At 39.5% G+C, this 20286-nt stretch overlaps 2 protein-coding genes across 8 annotated transcripts in view; both read left to right on the top strand.

The window, feature by feature from the left end:
• The window catches only part of PTPN4 (protein tyrosine phosphatase non-receptor type 4), a 103112-nt gene extending 98885 nt beyond the window's left edge, over positions 1-4227 (top strand). For both annotated transcript variants that reach the window (XM_018911382.3, XM_050977100.1), the window contains 2 exons: positions 843-978; positions 3433-4227. In XM_018911382.3, the coding sequence (XP_018766927.1) occupies positions 843-978; positions 3433-3519 (223 nt within the window). In that variant the 3' untranslated portion in view covers positions 3520-4227. The remainder of the gene's footprint in view (positions 1-842; positions 979-3432) is intronic.
• An 8190-nt stretch (positions 4228-12417) lies between these two features.
• The window catches only part of EPB41L5 (erythrocyte membrane protein band 4.1 like 5), a 48695-nt gene continuing 40826 nt past the window's right edge, over positions 12418-20286 (top strand). For 3 of the 6 annotated variants that reach the window (XM_050976718.1, XM_050976715.1, XM_050976714.1), the window contains exons 1-2: positions 12418-12581; positions 13510-13694. In XM_050976718.1, coding sequence (XP_050832675.1) covers positions 12449-12581; positions 13510-13694 — 318 coding nt within the window. In that variant the 5' untranslated portion in view covers positions 12418-12448. The other 3 variants (XM_050976716.1, XM_018911378.3, XM_018911379.3) reach the window with 3 other exon arrangements.

Raw genomic sequence — 20286 nt, 5'->3', positions numbered from 1 at the left:
ATTTATTGTATGAGTTAGGATAATGCTGGCATTCCAAAATATGTATTTGTTCCTATATTCCAGTATGGGGAAACATTTGTTGTCCATTTCAAAAATGCAATATTAATTAAAAGATTTGAAACTGTTCATTGAATTCAAGGTTGAATATTCAGTCTTTAAGGCTTGCCACTTCTGGAAAAGCATATGTGTACATAAAACAAAGTAGATGAATCTTTAGATTTGTTATATTTTTAAGGAAGAAATGTTTGTCTGTAAGCTCTCTTGATAATTTTTCCATTCTGAGATGTGTATATTATGGTACTTCCTTGTCTTGAAAGGGATTGCTATCATGCACTCCTTTTAATAACAAGAAAACAATCCTTATTGTCACCCTATAGAAGTTTCTAGTAATTGTTCTTTTACTTACTTGGAAATAGGAAGGTATGCATTGCTTGAAGGACATGAGTATGATTTTATTTGCCCAACATTCCAGAAATGATCATTTCAGCACTGGTCCAACTGACACAAGTGTCCAGCATGTGCGTGTTCTGTTATCCTCTGGATGTCAGTGTGGTTTGTAATGGGATCTGACCAGACATCTCTGTCAGCTCTGCTCAGGAAAGGGCTGGGCAAGGCAGTTCCTCCTGCAGGGAGGGGCAGTTCTGTACTGATGGATTTTGCTCTCTTCAGGCAGGACAGAGGCTGCTCCAGACACAGACACATCCAGTCCTATCCCTGCCCCAGCAGTATGGGAGTCACAATGGTCAACCCTGAGAATCCAGGAGAAGGAAGGTCTTTAAGTATGAGCAGTACTGCAGACACTTGATTTTATTTTCCACTTTGTGCTTTTGTTGCTGTTCCAGTGCTGGGATTGGCCGGACAGGAGTTCTGATCACGATGGAGACAGCGATGTGTCTCATTGAGTGCAATCAGCCTGTTTATCCTCTAGATATTGTAAGAACCATGAGAGATCAAAGAGCCATGATGATCCAAACACCTGTGAGTATCATCCCTGCTGTTCTGGGCTGCAGAACAATAATTTCCTATGATCCAGTCATAGTGGATGGATTTTTAATGCACTTGTTGATCATAATGTGGAGATCACCTTTACCCAGTGTAGCTGTAGCCTTGGCTTCAGGCAAAAATAAATTCTTAAGGCTATTGGAAAAGAGCAATTCTTTATATTTCTTTGAAAAAAAAAAGCAGTAGCTGTTTCAGAGATACTTGGCAAATAATGACAAAAAGAAAATTTTCAGCAGTGTAAAAATCACTCAGAGAAGAAAGCAGGAGCCTAATTCTAGGTGTTAAGAATCAGAGTAGTATAAAAGATAAACACAGAAAGAACCAAGGCATGCAAGAAAAAACTTCAGTGATGGAATTCAGTGATTTTATGTTGCCATGTTGCCTTAGTTGTAATGGAAGCAAGCCTTAACTATGCCCTGCTAATAACTTAAAGGGAAATTATCAGAGAAATAATATTTGTAAAAATCAGTGTAATTAAATCTCATACAAGATGCATCAAAGCAATCCTAACTACCTTTTTATTAGTCTTAAAAAAGTAACTTAGTAAAGGATTCTTTTGGGGGTTTCATGGCATTTGATATACCTTAAGATACCAGAACTTTTCATGCACCTGTAAGGTTTGGGTTTTGTGAGATAATTTGTGTATTATATTTCAGATTTGTAAGAGTTTTAGAAAAGGTTTAGAAACTTGTTATTGTATCAGTCAGGTATTGCTTATCTCTAAGAGCAGTTTGTGTTCACATTTTTAGAAAGTACCTAAAAAGGGGGAAAAGGTGTAGTTGTGTTGTCTTTCAGAAAGGGGGAAAAAAAAAAAAAGACTTGGATTTTAGGTTGTTCCAAAATTTGTATAGTTCCAGGTTTTATTATTTTTTTTGAAAGAGTAATCATGAGTAATGGGTGTAGTTTTACTCACAGTACACAGCATTTAGAGAGAAAGCATCTTGAAGGAGAAAAGGCACTAGATCCAATATGAAATCACAATTACTTGAAGGTAGTTACTGTAGTAATTTTCATGTCCCTGCTGCTGTTCTCTAATATAATTTGAATAAAACTTTTTTGTTCTTCAGAGAGTATTAAAGCTGACAAAAAGTATGTATGTGTCTCCATTTCTAGTTCATCAGTCATTCAGTGCTGCTGAATTCATGTTCCAGTACTCATGTTTCACTAAACAGTTGTTGTATTCAGGTAGCACAGGAAGGATGAGAAAGGTGATGATACATGAAAAATAGCAAAGGATGGCTCTTGCTGCTTGTGACAGTTCTTCAGGATGGATAGCTGGCTCTCTAACATATGTAGAGGGGGAGAAAGTGTTAATAGTGAAGGTAGGAGTTGCAGTGGTTCTAACTGTATTTTTTCACAGTATGTGCCCAATATAATCTGGTCTCCTCATTTTTCTTAGAAAAGAAAAAATTTCAAGATTCAGTGAAAAGCAGGTGTTTAGTGCATCGGAGGGAGAAGGTCTAATAAAGGAGTTGGGGTTTTTTTGAGGTTTCGTGACCATCAGCCGAAGTTCCTGTTCCTCCTTCGGCAGCCGGAGCTGGGCCCATGTGTGCCGCGGGGGGGCGCTGTGCGCGCCCAGCTCAGCCGCCCTCGGGGCGCGCTGGGACAAACGCAGATTTCCCCCAAAGGAGAGAAATGAACTGTTCCATATACACGCGACAGGACAGCAAATAATGGCTCTAGTGCTAGAGGTGTTCATATGTTAATCTCTTAAGATATGACATCACTAACTGTTTCACAACACTGACAGTGCAGGTGTGCTGGAGTTCTAACCAGCATAGACTCACTGTGCAGGATGCAGTGTGAGTTGTGGCGCTTTGCATTTATTTCAGTTTGTTTTCATTATATTCTAATTTGATTACTGTCGGGTTTTTAAACTATTATTTGAATAAAACAAACTCTTAGTCACCTCTGTGTATGCAGGTGCTAGACTTCGATGCCTTGAAGAGTTAGGCATTATATAATGTTAAGAAACAGGAGGTTTGGGTTTTTAAAACATGAAACATTTCTTTTAAATCAGATTCTGACAGGGAGGTGCCAGTAACATGCCTGAGTTAATGTAAGTATGAAAAAGTGCTTTGAAACTATGGCTTCTAAATCCAAGGGCATGGAAACCTCAGGTCAGTGGAATTTCAGCAAGAAAATAAAGAGCAAAAAATTGCTAAATAGGTTGTAATAATAATACTGCGGTTTTGGGTAATGACTTTCAGTATATATTTCAAAGTGCCATTCATCCTATTCTTCTGTTGAGAAACAAAATGCTCTCATCTAAAGTTCCTTTTGTATTATGTTTCCTAAACTAACTTTGAAACACAGTTCTTGGCCTGTCAAGAGAATGGGGTGGGGAAATCTTAGAGGCCTTTTCTGTTTCCAAATGACATTTTTCAATTACATTTCTTTTCAATTTACTGAATCTACTTTCCTTTTCAGAGTCAGTACAGATTTGTATGTGAAGCTATTTTGAAAGTGTATGAAGAAGGATTTATTAAACCTTTACAAGCATCACTGCATAAGTAAAGAGCAAAAAACCTATGATATCAATTGAGGAATCCTGTCCTCTATAATGAACTGGCAACATTGTTTGTGCCATAATACTGCTTGCAGGAAATGATAGTGAAGTACAGCAAAGAATTGACAAAGGACTTTGAAAACTTCAGCACTGTTGCACTTTACGTTGAAACAAAATCAGTCTCTGAAACTCTTCTAACCTTCGTCTGTTTGAAGACTTTTTTTTTGTGATTTGCTCCGAACAAACCATGGACTGAAAGAACTGATTGTGTTCAGGGTAATCGACGATATTTCATTGTAGTGCCATATACTGCGCTTCTGGTTGAATTGCTACAAACAAGGCTTGGAATTACTTCACTCTGTTTTACACCCATGTCTCTTAAAATGAAAAACAAATGAAAAAATACACTAAGCCATGGTCTTTTTCCAGTGCTAGGTTTATTTACTATGTACAGACTCTCACAGTTTTGTTTTTTACAACATTAGCAATATTGCCAATATTAGATAGATACACACTGCCTACTGATGCAGCACACTTTGTCCTACACCCTTACTAGAGACCAGCTGGTTGTTAGAGGAGAGCTGGCATCTGTTAACCCAGCAGTAGCTGCATAGTGCCCACTTACCAGCATCTTGTACAAAATAATAACAATAAAAAATTTTAAAAAACCAACACATAAATAAACAGCATTTCTTTGGCACAGCTTGTGTGTCATACACTGGTGTATTCTGATTTGTGTGACTTCAGATTATGTGATGGGAACTATTGCATGCATTATGTCTTAACCCCTTAAGTGCCTTGAGACTTACAGCGTACATCCAGTGAAAGGCACTCGTGATTCCATGGGGGTGGTATTGTCCTGTCATGTTTATCTTAATGGGTTCAAATTTTTTAAATGGCCCTTGGTGCTTGGAATATGTTACCACAAGGGGTCATGGAAATACCATTCCCTCTTTTGTTATACAAGTACCTGTGTGCTACTCTCTGTAGCAAAAGCACCTCTGCCAGCTTAATGAATGAGCATTGTATGCTGCTGTGCTGTAATTATATCAAAATCTGACACATTCCTTCATTCCTTCCAACTAGTAACTTATTAGCATCTTACTACAAAATGCTGGAAGGTCATTAGAAGCTGATACCTTGTTTTATCCTTTTATTGAGAATAGCTGTTTTACTCGATTAGACAGAAGTCTTTGATAGCACTGATAATTATGTTGAATTTGCAATCAGATGAGATTTAATTCCATTACCTTCTAACTAACTTGTTAAGTCCTCATAGTTGATTTCAAGCCATGTTCGTACTGCTCTGCCTTTCCTTTTCTTTCCTTTTCTTTCCTTTTCTTTCCTTTTCTTTCCTTTTCTTTCCTTTTCTTTCCTTTTCTTTCCTTTTCTTTCCTTTTCTTTCCTTTTCTTTCCTTTTCTTTCCTTTTCTTTCCTTTTCTTTCCTTTTCTTTGTTTGGAGGAGAACACTATGAAGTTATCCCAGAACTTAATTCTAATTTCATGATGACCCCAGTCGCCTTCTGTTATGCTTGTGCAAAATTGTTCCACTTGGTATGGGTTGCATCTTATTTAAGTAGGTAGAAGATTTGTAAGAAATGTCTGTCTGATACAGTATCTGAGCTCATTCTAAAGATGCATAAGTGTCCCCATTTTTTAATATTTTTCTAGTATAGGAGAAACCAAGTCAGAAGCAAGGTACCCAGTGTAATATACTGTAAGAAAAAAACAGTCACTTATTTGACTGCCCTGTGACAGCATAACTTTGTACCCTCTATTTAAAAGTTTTAATTTATTGTATTGGTTTCCTGAAAATGTTTATCCATTAAATTTTGTTGTAAGCTATATATATAGCATAGAATTAAAATGGAAAGTTCTACGCTAAATAATTTTTAACTATTGAAGAATTATATTGTATAATATACTTTGTTCTATGGACATTTAAAACAGATCAGCTATGAACTATTAAATGAAAAAGGATTCAGGCAACATGAAATCCTGGCTTATGACTTAGTAATGAACAAGAACCTACAATGCCAAATGAAAGATAGAGTTTTAAATATTTTTAGAAAACAAAATAATATTAGGAGGGCTGTGGCCCTGTTACTTATATTTCTAGATTTGATGCTGAAGTCAATATTATCCCTCAGTGAAAAAGAAATTTTACAAGAATCTCTGGATCTGAACTGAACTGAAAAAGAGTAATGTGGTAGCTTTAATCTCAGTTATATGTTAAGCCATTTGCAACAAATAAAAATTCTTTTTTATAATTCTTTAACTTCCATATGATGAGGTCATTAGCTGAGTTGCTGGCTAGTTAGAAGGTTATATTGAACTCAGCACTTAATGTCCAAAAAATAAAATAATTCATCCATTATACTGAAAGAAATTTTCTTCATAGTTAAGTTGTAAGCAAAAATAGCATTTTCCCTGTTATTCTGAGGGAAATCAGAATTGGAGTTTATGCAGCATTATATAGCATTGGTATGTCACATATTTAAATATTCTTATGTAAAATTGCCATAGCAGTTCAAGTTCAAAAGTCCCATTTATACCACAATTAAGTGTGGGATATGTATTGGTCATGTGTCTTTACTGTTTTGATTACAAACACAGGCAAGAATAATAGGTCTCATCAAATTTTTCCTCTGCACTGACTTGTAGTTTATTAACCAGCTGCACTGGGGAAAAAAATTGCAACCAAGTACCTGTTAATTAATTGGCCATCAGCGACTCAGTGGCTTTGGGCTTCTCCAAAGCCAGGATAAAGTTAACCAAAAACTGCTTGGGAAAGAGAATAGCACTGAAGCCTTTCTGCAGCATAAATCAGTCATTTAAATTTTTCTACCTGTTGTGGTATAAATGGCCTTTAAAATATTTTTATATGGCCAAAAAAAGCAAAACTGCTTAATATTTTACTTTGGGTTATGAAGATCTGTATCATCCTTAAGAGTTTTTTAAAGAAGTTTTTGTATGTTTCATGCTGTACAAAACATGAATGTATCTTTCAGACATAATGACTTATAGACCTATATGTGATTGGTGTTATGACTGTTGGATTTTATGAATAATTATTTTCATACCATTTGATTAGGAAAAATGTTGGGTGGGTGTGAGAAAGAGTATGTTTCTAACACTTCCATGATACAAATCCAGTTAAAGAAAAAAAAAAAAGTAGCTTTCATTGTAAATAAGAGCAATATTATGACAAATTTGTGCCAATGTAAAATGTTAAGATTTTTGTTTTTACTTTTAGATTCAGATTGAAAACTACCACTACCATCTCTTGTTTAAAATGGATTTGAAGGGGGTTTTTTAGTAGAAAGACATGGGGCTCTAGTGGGGGTTTTGAGTGGTTTTTGGGAGCATTTTTTATTTTTGCTAAATATGAAATAAGATACAGGTATTGTTTAATAAACCACCTACAGACTGTCAGCCAGTCCACTTTGAGAAATACTGCATTAGATATCCCAGGTAACTGAGGGCTGAAAATTTCATTTATCCTGAATTTGGAAGCATTTGGTATTTTCAATCACTTGTAGGTCTTAAGCAGTAAAATACTGCTTTTATGCATTTCATTTTATCTATTCTCTCCTGTTATGATAAAGAGAACGCCTGTGGTTTTTCTCACTAGATTTAATGCTAGCTGACATTTCTTCCACGTTTCTCTGTTAAATCTCAAAAGCTTATATGCCATATAGATAAAGCAATAACACTTCTTCTAGAATATCTGATTACAGTCTGGCACACCATCTAGTAAAGAAAGGGTGAGAAAGCAGTTGGGACATTAAGGAACATGAGGAAGTTGTTATGGAACTTGTGTAGTTGGCAACTTTCCATGGAGATCTTCTGAAAAGCTTCATGGTACCTGGAAGGGCCAAAATGCAGCAGATGTGCTGCAGTTGTGCCGCCCAGGGAAATAGGATGAAGGGAAGGTCTGGCATGAGAGATGCTGGAGCTCCAGGTATGCTGTGGAGCTGAATTATGTGATATTTTTATGCTTATGCAGTGTGTGCAGGTATGTGGGCGATGTTTGGTGGCCCAGGGAATTAGCATGAGCATGAAAAACTCTACAGATCCACCAAGCTCTACAATTTCCAAGCAAAAGAAGGTTGTCCAGTACATATGCTATAGTTTTGTAGAGCCACTGTGCAGGCAATCAGCAAGCCCCTCAGGCCTGAGGATAAAAGGAGTGATTTGGTTATGGTCCACGTGAAAATTTTGCATATTTGGACTTCCACCAAGTAGAGGAATGATGTCCTCTAATATCAGTTGCAGTCTTTTTGTAGCTTACATCTCAGGTCCCCAGTTAGCTTGGTTGGGTGTATTTGCCAATTTTAGTGTACCCATCTTTTGTCTTGAGACTGAAAAAGTTCTTTCCCATTGCTATTTCTAGTGCTAGGATCCAGTATTAAGATCTGATAAAAACATATTCATTGATTAACTGTGGATCTTGCATGAATATGCAGGTATTTATAATTAGTGGTGATTGGGAAGCTGTTAGAAGGAGGAAATGGTTGGTTTGTTTCAGTGTAACTGTTCTGTCCAGTCTGTTATCCCACTGCACTTAGTCACTTCTTTGTTTAGAAGTCTGCAAAGAAGGCCAGTTCCTTATCACTGGATTTTACCTCTGTGCTTGTTACTCCCACAGGGGTCTATCTTTTCATAGGGCTTCTCCTGAGATCTCAATGGTTAAAAGGAGACGTCAGTGACTTTCTTTAAAAAATATGCTGAAATATTCAACTTTTAAAATTTAGACATTTTGATTAGTAGCCTTATTTTAAAAAGCCACTAAAATATCTGATTGTAGTCTGCTGTAGCAAGAGGGATGGTTCACAGACTGGCTGGCAGCTTGTTGGTTGTGGTATTTCATATTTAGCAAGCTTACACATTTTAAAGGATAATTTTTTTCAAAGTGTTTAATGTTTGAATAGTAGCACTTTATGTCATGCTTACTACTGACTGAACTATTGGACAAAATAAATTGGGTTTGGAGAGAGATGCCTAATGGGTTTCTGTACAGAGAAACATTGGTTTGGCTTACACCCTGGTACGAAGGCTTTCTGTTGTTCCAGCCATTTCTTTTTGATTGTTCATGTGTTTCTGAGGGATTTTCAGAATATAGGTATTAATAAGATAATTCTATCATCTCAATTTTCCTGTCTTAATACAAATATGAAGCCTACATTTGGGAAAAAAACAAAAAAGGGAAAAAAAAGGTGCAAATAGAAACTTACAGGGTACTTGTAAATTATGTGCTCTCTCTCAGCTAGCTGCAAATTAGCTATGTTTACTGTAAATGTTTCTGCTAAGCATTATTTTTAAGATTAGATCAATTACCTGGAAATCAGTATTCTGGTTTGTTTTTTTTTTACTTAACTTATTTGAATTTTCATAACTATAGATAACAACAAATTTTAAGGAAGTTGTCACCCTTTTGCATCTAGGCCAGGGGCCTGAGATGTGAGTGAAAGGGTTAAACAGTTTATGTTAAGCTGTTTTGTTCTTTAACTAGAATATATCCACAAGGACTAGACTATAAATGATCCAGTGCAATTATCTCAGAACATTGGGGCACCACAGTAACAACCCATAATTATCTTACAGGAAAATTAAGGTAAGAGAGTAAAGGTTTTATCTTATCCAGTGTATCCAGACTTGTTTTCCATTTGGTTTGCTTCATTTACCAGTGATCCCATTTTCACCAGCCAATTTGGCAGGGCTGTTTGTGTAAGGTTTGGGCTTTTTTTCTGTAACGGGTGCTATACTATGCGTAAATACAAAGGGAAGAGTATTATTTACTTCATCATTAACAATCAGATGGTGACAATATTTTTGCCAGTTACTTCTGGTAATGAATTTGCATTTCCAGCTGTGGATTTCAGTTGTCAAATTTCATCTCAGTTTCATACTGCTGAATGATGGACTGCAAGTGTGGAGTAAATCATCTCAGAGTTGAACAGCTCTTGCATTGTTTAGACTAACTCTTGTGTATCTTTATTAATACTGGGGGGATGCAAAGACTCTTCCCATAAGTAGATTTCTGCCTATAAATTTGTTTAAAAGCACATGAGGGGGAGGGAAAAAACAAACTAACAACCTAAATGCATCATCTTGGCTAAGCAGCCAGGATGGTTGATTGGAAAATGATGGAAACTTGAAATTGGTCAACACTGGACAATGTGAAAATAAATTCAGCTTTTGTCACTGCAGCTACTGTATGCTTTAAAGGGCCTTATGTATTTGTCCTCATTTTGATAAAATTAAAATTCTTGCCATTAAAATTATACACTAATTTCTACCGAAAACCAGCAGTTCCCAGGATAAATATGCTAATTAACATTTAACAAGTCTTGTTTTAGTCTTAAGTAAAATTTCATTCTATTATGTGAAAAAATGCTGTTATGCATATTTTGTGGATATATTTAATTTCAGTTGACAAATAGTTGTCTAGGTACAGACTTGAAAATATATATATAGTTTACTTGTGGATCTTAATTGTTTAATTGCAAAATAAAGATGTGCTTTAGTAATTTAAAGTTTAATTTTTTTTTTTTTTTGCTATTTTCTTGCTACTGTACACACGGTTTTGCTGTGCCACATTTACTTGTGTCTGGTACCAGATAATGTTCACCTTCTATTTTCCGTCTTGACATTGTATGACATAAATACACCCCTGTAGATTGTGCATTAGAAGAGGTTGCAGATTATCAGGAATTAAGTTACTTGGTTAAAGCATCAGCCCAAGTTCTTGCCTGAAAATATGTAAATACTGCAAGATTTGCTCTAACGGAAAAAAAACTTTTAAATTACCTTTTATGCAGTGAGTGTATTGGAGATAGCGTTCAGTAGAGACGATAATCTGATCAAAAAGCTGAGGGTATGATGAACACTGATGTAAAGAATAAAAACTCCGATGGAAGCTTGTGATGAAGTATTTGCTGCCAGAAAGTGAGGGGATGTTCAAAACAAAAGTAAGTAAGGATAATGAAAGGACTTAGGAGGCAAGACAGAATTCTCAGGAGGGATGAGTGTCTGAGATGTATGTTCTTAATTCTACTGATAAATACAGGACTTTAAAGTGAGGACAGGGTGTTTGGATTTGATGTACAAAAATATAAACTAGTGGGAAAGCACTTAAAGGAAAAACAGATGTAAGAAGAGGTTTTCCAATAGGAGGAGATTTGTTTAAGCTGGAATAGGAAGACTGGATATAAGACAAGTAGCAGTAGCACAGCTGAATGTGTACTGTGCATACTTGGACTGTACCTGAGTAGCAAATAGTGAGGAAGGAGCAGACTGTAATTTCAGGAACAGTAGCAAGAGGGTGGTGTGAAGTAGAAATTGCAAACATGAGCAACTAAGTTTTTGTGTCACTGAAGCTACAGGAAGGACATCATCTTTGTTAATGACTGAGTGGAAAGAAGCTCAATTTGAGGAATAGTTGAAGATGGTTAGAACACTTAGGGACAATATCCAAGAATCAGGGAATTCCCTACAATTCTTTGTCATATAGGAGAACGTGAACTGGTGTAGACTTAATAGGCAGGAGACTACCACTTACCTGGTGGATCTCCACTACAAACTAAGTATCTTTGATATGCAAACTATTGGTTAGTTGATCTGAGAATTCATCAGATATCTGCAAACCCTCAAGATAAATTATTTTTCCATGTTAAATATAGTAAGATTTTGTATGGTTTCTTTGGGAACCTTATTGCAAGCTCCCACAGGTATTTCATGACAGGCTACAGAGAGCAAGCATAGTCCCTGCTCCTCTGATAAAAAGTAAATATCAAAATTCCCCCCCCGTTTTGTAATTCACCTTTCTGAATAAATAAACAGGCACGTGAATGTGAATCTCACCTTTCCTCAAAGCTCGCCCTGCTCCTCCCAGCGGCAGGAGAGAGGTTGTCAACATGTTACTTCGTCAGCAAATGGTGGGCAATAACCTGTCAGCTTTCTTAATTTTTCTCCCCATTTCAGTAAATGACATCAAGGGAACTCGATGTATATTCAGGCACTGGAGCTGAGGTATTCATGTAGGTTTCATTATGCCAATTCCACTGCCTGGCAGGGAATGACGGGGTGTCAGCCTGCGATTCAGAGCTGAGCTTGAAAAATGTGTTATCTTTAGCCCAAGTATCTGCTTTCCCAGGCTATTAGATAGGCTGGATTCCCAGTTATCCTGGGATTTTGAGGTGTCTGGAGCTCCTTTACTCCGAGCATTGTCACTCTTAGCAAGCGCTACGCACGAAGAGTTTAATATTGCTTTTCCTCAAACACTGACTTGGACACAAATATTTATGTAACAAAAAAAGCACAGTCTAGGGCAGCCCTCTGTAATTGCTGCCGGGCTTGTGCCCCGGGCTCGAGTAACACGTAATGGAAGCGCGGGGCACCAAAACAGGCTGTGCGGCTGCATTTAAACTTTTAAATACAAACTGCATTTTGTAGTCGCAGTCTTATTTCAGTGTATAAATATTAACAGTGTTCGCTTGTAGACGGCTCTGCTTGATAGAATACACTGCTACCGCTGCTCTTTCAGGCACTGTTTAAAGATAAGATTTTCTTACAAATGTTATGGTTTAAGCGTGCATTTGCCTAAAGGTTCCAGTTACCGCTGGGCAGCCGGGGGCTGGTCACAGTCCTGGTCAAACCACCGAGGGGAAACCTCCACGCCGCATTAGCAAAAATTCCAGAACTTTTGGAAAATAACCTGAAACGCGTCCCAACGCTCAATTCCCCAGGGGTGCCCCATCCCCGAGGCTGCCCCGCCTCGGCCCACTCCAGGCACCGCCGCCCCTCCCCGGGGCAGCACGTGGTCGGCGCCGCGCCCCCCCCACCCCCCGCGGCGCCCCCTCCGCCGGGCGAAACCACCTGGCACGGGAGGGGGGGCGATCCTTCTCCACCGGGCCCCGCCCCATTAAAGGGGCGATGGGCTCCCGGCGCGGCGGCAAGTATAGTGCTCTTCTCCCGTCCGGCTGCCGCCTTCCCTTCCCGCCGCCCTCCTCCTCCATCTCCGCGCCGCCACCGAGCATTAAAACATTAATGCCGGCGGAGCCGCCAGGTGAGTATGCGCGGGGGTAGGAAATGGCCGGTGCGTCGCTGCCCGTTTAAGAGCCTCCCACGTCGCTCCGCCATGTCTGGCAGCCCGGCCCCTCCCGGGGCTCCCTCACCGCCCCCCGCCCGCCCCCGGGGCCTGGAGGAGCCGCCGCGGGGACGCTCCCGCCGCCCTGCAGGTGAGCCTGGCAGGTGGGGCCGCCACGGGGCCGGAGTGTGGCCGCGGGGCCGGGGCGTTATGTAAGGGTGGGGGTCGGAGCGGGCGGGGAAGGCGCCCGGCGGAGCCAGGTTTCGTCTGGGGTCAGCCCTCGGGCTCGGCGCTGCCTCCCCACACAGCTCCGGGTGTGTGCTGGGAAGCGCCGTGCCCCAGGGGCGCTCGCCGGTCCTGCCGGAGGTATTCCTGCACGGAAAGCTGGGAGCGCGGCTCTGAGGCGGGAAGGGTCGCTTATCGCTTGTTTTCGATGGGAGAGGTGGAGCGTGTGAGCCAGGAAAGGAGCCGGTGGTATGTAGCGCTCAGTCGCCTCCCAGCTGTGGAAGATCACCGTCTCGGAGAAGCGCGCGGTGGCGTTTGTATTATTGATAGATTGCAGAGAACAGTAGGTGATCTGCACGATCGCGCTTTTTTTCCTTAAGCGTATTTTCGTGTATGCCCAAAAAGTCACCCAGCCGTCTTCAAAGTTCTGAGTTGGAGTTTTTTCAAAAGTCTTTTTAAAGGCTTTCACAGCCAAAGACTGTGGGTGTTTAAATAAAAGTGAAAATCTGTTTGATCCTTGACGTTTCTTTATCAAAGTCTGGGATTCTCGAATAACTTTATTGCAATTTTGTTTGTTTGTTTGTTTCTCATTTGATTTGAGGTTTGTTTGTTTGTTTTGGTTTTGGGGTTTTTCTTCTGTAAAAAACTTTATACTGTTAATTTTCTCTGTTGGATTTTGTAGCAAAGATGCTGAGCTTTTTCCGCCGCACGCTGGGACGCCGGTCCATGCGTAAGCATGCGGAGAAGGAAAGGCTGAGAGAGGCCCAAAGGGCTGCAACCCACATCCCTGCAGCTGGGGACGCCAAATCCATCATCACCTGCCGAGTGGCGCTGCTGGACGGGACAGATGTCAGCGTGGACTTACCGGTATGAGTGATCCAAGTGTGTTTTTGAAATACGCTTGGTTTGTGTTATTCGGATGTGGATTGCTGTTTGCAAGTTGGGTAAAGGCATTGCTCTTTGCTTTCGGCCCTGTGCCTTGATGTCCACTGAGTTGCTGCTCATAAAAGGGTTCTGAAAGAATAGGTAACTTGGGCATTCACTGAAATTTGAGAGTGTTTTGCTGGATGTCATCATGCCTTACATGCCGAACACTTTCTAATGTTTTAATGCAATTGTTGCGCCAAGGCATGACTTAGAGAGAGTAACCTGTTTGGTGAATTGAGTTTTCTGTTTGGTGAGCTATACATCTTGACAAAGAAGGTGAATCTCTTGGCGTAACTTGTTGAAGAGGAGGGATGAGCAGAAGTACCAGCAGGAATTTCTGTGTGCGTTGGGTTTGGTCTAGTTTTGTGTCAGAGATGGATGCAGTTTTTAACGCTAACTCGAGAAGGGAGGGGAAGAGGAAAAATCTGCTTCCTTCCCCTCCTCAGGGCAGATTATAGAGTAGGGATTGTCTCATGGCATGGTGCTTTATTCCGAGTGAGGTGTTAGCCACTGTTTTACATTTCTAAAGCTTCCTTAAGATGCACGTGCCTGTTCTGCTTGCCTAATTATATACCTGTTTTTGGCCAATAGGATGAGCAGTAGCACCAGAAGTGATGTGCTCTGTTTTTCCATTACCATGTGTTAAAGTTGTTTGTGACTTGTTTTAAGCTCACAGAACTGAGCATTAGGAAGTTAGGAAGGTGTGGATCTGCGAGACCTGACTAGTTCCAGAGGATTTTGGCTGCAATCACAGTTATGCTGGTGTTGGAACTGCTGACTAGAAAGAAAAGCCATTTCAAGACTGGCTGCTCCACACAGCTCTTTCTTCCCTTTCTTTTTTAATCGTGGAGTGTTTAGGTAGTGCAAGGAAGTCAGCTTGATTGAGCAGTGCTGTTGACATAGCAGAAATAACTCTTGCGATATCCTGAACTCCAAATAATCTAGAGTTAAAGAAACCCTTTGACATCTTTATTTGCAAAGTGACTGTACAGATAGGCGTTTATCAAGGGTGGTAAAGTCAGTTTGTAAATCTCTGAAGCAATGCAAAGAATATATCCAGTGCTGCTTGGTGCCTAGGATGTTTGATTTGACGCCAGGAATGCCCACAAACACTTAATAGCAAGAGTTAACACTTAAAAAGTACTCAAGTTTAAATTGGTGTCTCTGCATAAGCAGAGCAGTAATCTTTGGAGCTGGAGTCAGCTCTGTAGGCAAATTCCTGGTGGCTCCAACAACATTTCTGAGACTTTAAGGAGCATAAATTGAACCTGAAGAGGTGTCACAACCTGCCACCTGGCCTATAAATCTCAGACCAGGGTGCAGTAGTAGCTGTTTACTTCTGCAAGAAACTCTTTTCGCTCCAGATTTTTTTCTTTGAAAGCCAGCATAGATCCTTGACTGTGAACATCGAAGTTATGAGTAACTAACCAAATTGACATAGCCAGATGCAGTAATTAGAGTGCATCAGCAGTGGCTGACATGTACCAGTTTCTTCAGTGATTAAAGTACAATAAATTAAAAGTAAATTAAATGTTTCATTTCAGACTTCTTAGAGTGTTCTTGTTTCTCCACTTGCATCATTCATATTTTGAGGTTGACTCTTGGAAAGAAAAAGGGGTAGGGAAGACAGGGGATGAAGTGGGGGAGGGTACAAAATCTTGACAAAACAACATCACTTTCTAAAATGTAAAGCTTAAATTAAAAATACATGTGTATATTTTTTTTCTTTTACAAAACCTTTCTTTGAGAATCTTTGTGCTCTTTGAGCTAAGATCTTTTCCAAGACTGGTACTGTTACTTTGTTGGCAGTAAATTTGCTTTAAAATGAACTCTTTCTCTCAAAGAGGTGCCCCCTGCTCTGCCAGTTCGTTTGTGCACAGTTGCATTGTCTACCTTAACACTGTGAAAATGTTTGATTAAAAAAATAAATAACAAAGCTTTTCTTAAGAATGAATCATTTAGCAAACAGGTTAGTTCACAGCCAGAGAAAGGGTTGTCTGGGCAGGAATGAATGCCATACCTTTTTAAATCCATGGCTGCACAAATACAGTGTAGTGGCATAAGCTGTTGCTGCCACAGGAAGAAAAGATGTTGCTTTCGTTATTGCGTTTGTCCTTGTTTTCTCATACCCTTTGGCAGAAGAAACAGTATTTTAGCAGCCAGGCAGTAAGCTGAGTCAAGAAAATGCTGTGGCTGAAAATAATCAGTATAATTTCATTATGTAGTTCCCAGCTGGAGCGATTCTCCAATCTGGTTCCCCATGTGCCTCCCCAAATGTGGTGAAGAAGCATTTAGAGGTGATATCAGGCTTAAGTTTGCTCAAAAAGCTGTTGAGCTCTATCCTTACAGTAAATTTTTTACTGAGAAAAGTATTCTGCATTTACAATCATTGATATAATTGAACCTGAGGTTGCTGAATTTCTTCTTAATTAGAAAAAAAAAAAAGGAAAGGCAAAAACAACAGTAAGAAGCAACCACAAGGGACGTTGCCATGTAAGCCAAACACATTTGAGAATCATTAAGTAGCAAAGACTGATATTTTATGAATATTGACAATGAGACAGAAGGGACAGGTTGTAAATTATGCAGTTGAGATTTAACTTATTAGACACAGAACCAGGATTTGAGCAGTAACGCTGCTTTTTGTCCACTGATCTTATCTTTGGTGTCTGTCAAGCCACTTAATCTTTCTGCTTTTCTATGTCTTCTGTTGTTTTTAATTAGAAAAATGCCTGACTTGAACTTTTCACCAAAGCTGAAGTCATACACAGTACATAGACTGGTTTCTTTGCAAGAATCTACTGCTTTTGTAGCTATGTCAATGACTGAAAAATGTCAGTGTCATATATGCTATTTACTGACACCTTGGTATGTTCAAAATGGGAGGCATGACCTTAATGCGAGTTATCAGTGTTTTTTTTGGGGCAGATTGAATGATGTCAGATTTTTCCCACAGCTTCATATCAGATTTAAAGTTGCTTTTTGACCTGGTAGTTTTCCTCTTACCACTCTTTTGAAGCTTTATGTTTTTCCAAATGCATTCAGCCAAGCTTTATGTTTCTCCAAATGCATTCAGCCATTTTTACAGATTTATGTGCCTAGTAAAATGCTTAGAAGCTTGTTACTTTGTTAATCTTAAAAAAGTTTTTATAAAGTAGATGTTGTCTGTAAATGCTGCTGTGGATGTTGCTCTTTATACATTCTGCTTTTCTGTTAACTTGAGCTAAGCTTGGACGAACGTCAGGTTGTGCTTTTTCTTCCCATTGTAAGATCCGTGGGTGGAATGTTTACTGAGCAGTATGAGTGGTGAGAGGACAAGAACTCTGTTTTGCTGACATCCCTTATCTTACTTTTCATCCTGTTCCCATGCAAAACTAAACTGCATCTTCCCCCACTGCACCTCTGGAATTCCCAAGGCTCAAAAGCCATGAACAGCCCTGGTTTATTACCTGAAGATTCCATCAGCTCAGTTGTACCATTCTGGTCTGTCCAGGGAGCCCCTCAACAGCTGGAATACCAGCTCTCTTGGTGCTCGTGGTTTGTGAGGAAAGACAAGGTGAGGGGGAACTTGAAACTACAAAAAAATTTCATCTGTGGTCACCAACAACTTATGGAATAATTAGGAACAAAAATGTTTGTCAGGAGTTTAAAATAAAGTGCTGTTTTAAGTAGTAGAGAGCTCCAGAGGATTTTAAAATCAAAATATTTTACAATTGATTGTTTACTCAATTCTATGCTATCCATAGTAGTAATTGGGAGAGGGGAAAAAAATAACATAGATACGGAGAAATGGTAATATAAATAATGTAAATACATGCAATTGAAATATAAAATGTTTGGATTGCTTTTTATGGGGGTGCAAGGTCAGCCTTATAAGAGAGACAGGTAGTAAGTGTAGGGTCTTAAGGAAGTAGAAATGTACTTTGTGGAAGCCAGCAGTGTTTCAGTAAAAAAACCTGACCCTGCCTAACCCACAATTTACATAATCTTCTCATGGATAATGGAGTGTTAATTGTATTCCAGTTTCTGTACGTGCAAAGTTTTAGGTAAATGCTTCCTGGTGGTATAAGATGAAAGACAGAAATTATGAGAATGGATGCTCCCTCTCTCTGAGTTTTTTATCTTGGAATATTCCTTACTTACACATGCATGAAATTTGATATGGAGGTTGCAAAATGAGATGGTTTTGTCTTTATTATCATGAAGTATCATTAGAACAAGGTCTTGTATAAACCAGTCCAGTGGTTGTGTGTAATAGTGGAATTGAACTAAGCTGTTTAGACTTTTGGAGTATAAAACAAGATAGAAAGAGGACTGTATCTGTGGTGACTACTTTAAATAAAAATTAAGAAATCTCTCTGGGATGTGAAAATCATTAACAGGTGCCAGTGGCTTTTTCTTTGAAGAGGGATGATTTGTGTTGATCTGACTGCAAGATCAGAGATGCATTGTGATAGTTGATTTTGCTTAGTAATCCACTCTGGTTTATTAAAAACTTGTGGAATATTTATGGCCACTTGCTGAATATTTGTGGTTGTAAATATGAAATATGAAATGCTCTTTCTGGCATGGATGCTGATTAACAAGAAACTCTAATACTGCTGAAAGTGCTGGAAAATCAGTCATCAAATAAAATGAGTACTCTGAGTGTTCAAGGCTGACCTCTAAAGTTTCAAAATAAAGCTCAGCTGACAGAAGCAGTAATAACATAAACATTTGAGCATGCCCCTTTTTGTGTGTGCTAAGGCTATAAAGTTTTGGATTGAAACTTTCTTTCCCATGTGATCTTCTGTCTGAAAATATTGACATGCTTTTGAGTGTTTGCTTAAACTTCTGAAAGAGCTTTAGGGTACTGAAACTGGACAAAATCATTTGTGAGCCTTGTGTTCTGCAGCAGAGGTGCTGCTGTCTGTGCGGTGGGAGGGGGCCGGCCGCGGTGCAGGGTGAGCCAGTGCTTTCCTGGGGTGCCAGACTGAAATTCATGCTGAGATCGAACCTCAGCCAGGGGATGCTGAGTGGCTGTGCCCGTGTGAGCAGCACAGACTGCCTGCCCCGAGCCCTGCTCACAGCCCAGCCGCTTCGGGCTGTGGCAGGCAAGCATTTCGGTCTCGGTGCAATGCTCCGTGCCCTGGCACCGTTGGAAAGGAGGGAGGAAGGGAGCAGCTGGCAGCAATCTGTGCTGCTTGAAGAGTAAATTGTTTGGCCTGCAGTGTACTGCCAGAGTGTTTCTGGGGCTTGTGCTGAAGGCTGGTTTAGTTGCCTGAAAGTTTTGCATTCTTAACTCACAGCGAATTTTATCTGAAGTCCTGCTTTCCTGCTGAACTACGTCTGCAAAGAGCTCAAAGGCTTGGGACTCTCTGGTGCTTTTAATCAGAGTTCTTGTGAGAAATCTGCAGGTGGAACTCCAAATAAAACTGAAATGTTTGACAGTGTAATGGGGGGAGGCATTTAATCTGTAAACCTTAATGCTGAACAAGCAATTTGGATATGTTCTGCATTAGAAAGAATTAAAAAATTGATTAAATTGCATTGGTAGTTAGAAGATAAAAATTTTCAGGAAGTTGAAATAGAGACTTCCACAAAACAAACTGTCAGATAATAATGTTTTGAGTTTTTGTCTTATGTAATAGGGTCAATAAGCCTGAGCACAGTACATTAAAATCCTTCTACGCAGCACTCTAATGATTGTACAGTTAGGATGGGTATTGAAATAATTTCTTTGTTATGGAGTTTTTTGGGAAGTGACTTTTTTCTCCTGAGAAGAAAAGAACAAAATATTTACTCTCAAATGCTAATCTTCCTGTACTTGTGAGACACTGAGTAAATACAAGAATTGATAGGCTGTCTCTGGAGGTAGAAATTCTCTCCAGCCTTCCAGCCTGCAGGGTTTTATATTCACAAGTGTGTATAGCAGCATTGTCAAAAACTGAGGATAAACTAGAGAGAGAAGCACTAGAAGAATTGGTGTTTTGCTGCCAGTGACATCTTTAGATGAATGAGAAAATTGACTGGAGAGTTTGGAAAAGTTATTTGTAGGAGTGGAGCTTGGTGTTTGAGGAGGGGAGCAGCTCCGTTTGTAGGGCAGAACTTACAGCCATAAGAAGATCAGGGTGATACAAATAATGTGTACTTCTAAGATCGCCTTTGTAACAGTAAGGGGTTTTAACCCTCCAATTCTGCAGCAAGCTTTAATGGTGTTAACTATAGACACCTTTTGCATGGTGTTGATATGAAATCTTCCTCCTTTAAAGCTCTCTGTTGAAGCTTAGTTATTTGAAACCTGTGGTTTCAGAGAAGAGGATTTACTTCATTTAAAAAATAGGCAGGCTTATCTGCTGCTTCTGTGCTGCTGTGGTCTGCAAACATGCATAGGTGACATCCTAGCAACTGGGTAGCTGTAAATCCTGAATAGGGACCCATACCTTCTCTGTGTGTGTAAATGATATATTTCTAAGGAAGCTCATATGCATATGAATGGTAACCCTCCTGATAAGTTGACAAAAGCCAGGAAGGCAAGTTTTTGCCACTTGGT

The sequence above is a fragment of the Serinus canaria genome, chromosome 7 (genome assembly GCF_022539315.1).
Source record: "Serinus canaria isolate serCan28SL12 chromosome 7, serCan2020, whole genome shotgun sequence".
NCBI classification, from domain to species: domain Eukaryota; kingdom Metazoa; phylum Chordata; class Aves; order Passeriformes; family Fringillidae; genus Serinus; species Serinus canaria.
This window is presented reverse-complemented; position numbering and strand designations above follow the sequence as displayed.